Here is a 2861-nt window from a genome sequence, read left to right as displayed (position 1 = left end):
GTGACCGATAACAGAAATGACCATCCTAATGAAATGTATAAGTGAGAAATCAGTTGGTGTTTCATTTCATCAAACTGGGAAGCAGTGAGAGTCCGTATTTTACAGACGCACCAACTCCTTTGCTATCCCTTTTTCTTTCGTTCTTTCTTTTGCTTGTCTCTACTTCTCTTTTCTCAGGAAGGAAGTCATCTTGAAAGCACTTTGAATAAAAGGGGCTAAATAAAGACATTGGTGGTTTCATCATACACAGCATTATAACAATGTGCAGCCCAGTGTGGTTTTGCTTTGTGTGTAAGTGTGTGTGTGTGAGTGTGTGTGTGTGTGTGAGCAGTTTTGTGTGTTGCCATACTTGAGTAGATGGTCCTTGGTGCTGCGAGTCTTGGTGAGGAACCTCTCGGCCAGCTTCTCGAGGTTGCGGCTGTAGTCCACCTCGATCTCTGCCTTCTTTCTGAAGAAGTCCTGCAGGTCCTGCAGCAGCTGCACCCTCAGCTCACACTGCTGGTCCAGACACTTGAGCTGCTCCACCAGCTGGGCACGGATTTCTGCCAGGGGGTGAAGGGAAGAGAGGTAGAGAGAGAAAGATGAGTTAAACTTATTTTTTAACTTTATCGGGCCAACCACAAATCCAGGTATAATCCGCACATTGAAGCCACAAATGCCTACAGATCGTTTGTTACCACGCACTTCTAAAATCAAAAGGCCTGTGTTCCCTAAAAAACATGCAATTATCCTTACAACCTGAGAGTAAGCTGCATACAATACTGTCGTCAGTGCAGTACTATCATTAAGATGCATGCCACAACAGTGTGTAAAATATTAAAGTCTAAAACAGTTTCCTAAGTACAGCTGATGTGGATGCACCTGCAGAGCCCTGACACATCAGCCTGGAGACTTGGCTGAAATCCACCCCACCCCCCTCCCACCAGTCCATAAAGCACAGACTGCTTCCTATGTGTGTACATCATCATATTCATGCGTGCATTTGTGTGTGCGATCAGCTATCCTCTTCCACACACAGAGAGATCTCCAGAGGCAGTCATTTATCCCAGCTTATCACTTTTCATTTTCCTCCTGCCTCCTTCCCCTCTCCCTCCTCCACGCTGCTTTCCAGTCTGGCCTCAAATTAATAGAGTGCACTCAGTGCAGACACACTCAGAAACCATATTCAATCACTGGCTACAGAAAAGTCCTCTGGAGAGTCCTGCCCACTGCAGTTATAGACTGGGACACACAAAGCGTCTGCAGCAACATGTGCACACATCCACACACCCAAGGACGTGATGATGATAAGCCGGATCAGTGCTGACAGCTGACAGATTAATGCTATGCTCTCATAGCTGCCTGCCAATGCTGAGTAGGCTGCTCATGCGTCCTTTAAAAAAAAAAAAAAACACACACTTCTCCAATCGCCAGCCTGTGCAGCTGCATCACGGCTTGTCTACAGCGGCCGTCCTACCTTTACAACGCTGACTGTAGAAAAAGCGGATGGTTTTGGCCTCCATCCTGGCTTCAGTGCAGTATAGACTTCCCTCACTTACACACTGATTCAAACACACACCCTCGCAGGCAGGCAGACAGTCAGCCCTCCGTTGGGCTGACAGCAACTGTTGATGCTGCCTTTGTGTTTAACAGCTGAGAGCGCAGTTTGTCATTACCACAAAGAGAAGTGGGATCTCTAAATGTGTCTGTGACCACCCCGCTCCTCCCCCCGTCTCCCACTTCTCTCTCGCTCTCTCTCTCTCTCTCTCTCTCTCTCGCTCTCTCATAAACAGACCTAAACATTGTGTCAGTAGGCAGCGGCTGTGTACGCTCACAGCCATTCTTCACTGATTAAAAGGCCAGAACAGAGGAGTTTTGTGGCATTACGGTGCATACGCTCGCATACGCAACAAATAAATGCATACACACAGCCTGTGTCTGTGCTAATGACCTGGTGCGAATATTTGCTTTGACAACATGTGCTATTGACTTGTTGTCTGTGTATGCGTGTGTGTAATTTCTTTATCGTGCGGCGCTGTCAATGATGGGGAGTGAGTCAGTGTTCCGCCTCCCGAGGCCGAGACACAAAACCTTGAGATGGCGGCCTTATAATTAGCCGACCCAACACAACAACACACACCATATGCACAAACACCTCAACTAAAAACAAGTGCGCTCATCCATAAGGGGAGTAAGAAGGTGAAAGAAAGCATAAGGCAACCTACAGAGAGGTAGCCTAAGGGGTGGAAAATATGTAGCATCAGTCCCATGTGACCCCAATGTTTAGAAAGCAGGTTTAATGGGGGTAAAACTTATTTAATAAGGGAGGACATGCCCTGTGCCCCCCAAAACCCCTCTCGGGCCACATTCACATCCACAGTCACATTAGGATGAAGAGTGATCCCGACAGCACGCTCCATTTACAAAATATATAGCTGTGTGACTCAAGCAAAGCTAACCCTGAGCTCTCTCCACACTATACCTTGTTGATACTGGCTGCTTAAGCTGAATTTCCCTGAAGGACTTTTAAAAAAAAAAGAAAAGAAAAAAGAGGTCTTTATCCATCTAGACCCTGTTATCGCCAACAGGAGTTCGAGTGTTAGCTGAGACACATGGAGGTTGGCACAGGAAAGATGAAGAGATGCCGTCAGTAAAGATCGATGCAGGTCCTCCTCTCACTCTCATCCCTCTGTAATGGTCATCATCCCCTTGCGCCAGCGAGAAGTGGGATGTGAACTGGAATGTGACGCCTTCACCCCCCTCCAGACAGCCCAGTCACATTTTCCAGGCAGATGAGAGCAGGTCTTGTAATCGGGCTCTGGGATTCTACTTTACTGATGCTCTCCTTTCTCTTTTTTTTCCCCCCTTCCTCCTCCTCCTCC

At 47.4% G+C, this 2861-nt stretch overlaps 1 protein-coding gene across 1 annotated transcript in view; it reads right to left on the bottom strand.

Annotated features, from left to right (window-relative positions):
- Positions 1 to 2861, bottom strand: part of srgap2 (SLIT-ROBO Rho GTPase activating protein 2) — a gene marked incomplete in the record, with an annotated part of 51540 nt that overhangs the window by 23497 nt on the left and 25182 nt on the right. The window contains 1 exon segment of the mRNA XM_035662159.1: positions 350 to 542. Within this exon segment, the coding sequence (XP_035518052.1) occupies positions 350 to 542 (193 nt within the window).

Source organism: Morone saxatilis, unplaced genomic scaffold (assembly GCF_004916995.1).
Source record: "Morone saxatilis isolate NCDOM2014 unplaced genomic scaffold, NCSU_SB_2.0 Contig18, whole genome shotgun sequence".
NCBI classification, from domain to species: Eukaryota; Metazoa; Chordata; class Actinopteri; family Moronidae; genus Morone; species Morone saxatilis.
This window is presented reverse-complemented; position numbering and strand designations above follow the sequence as displayed.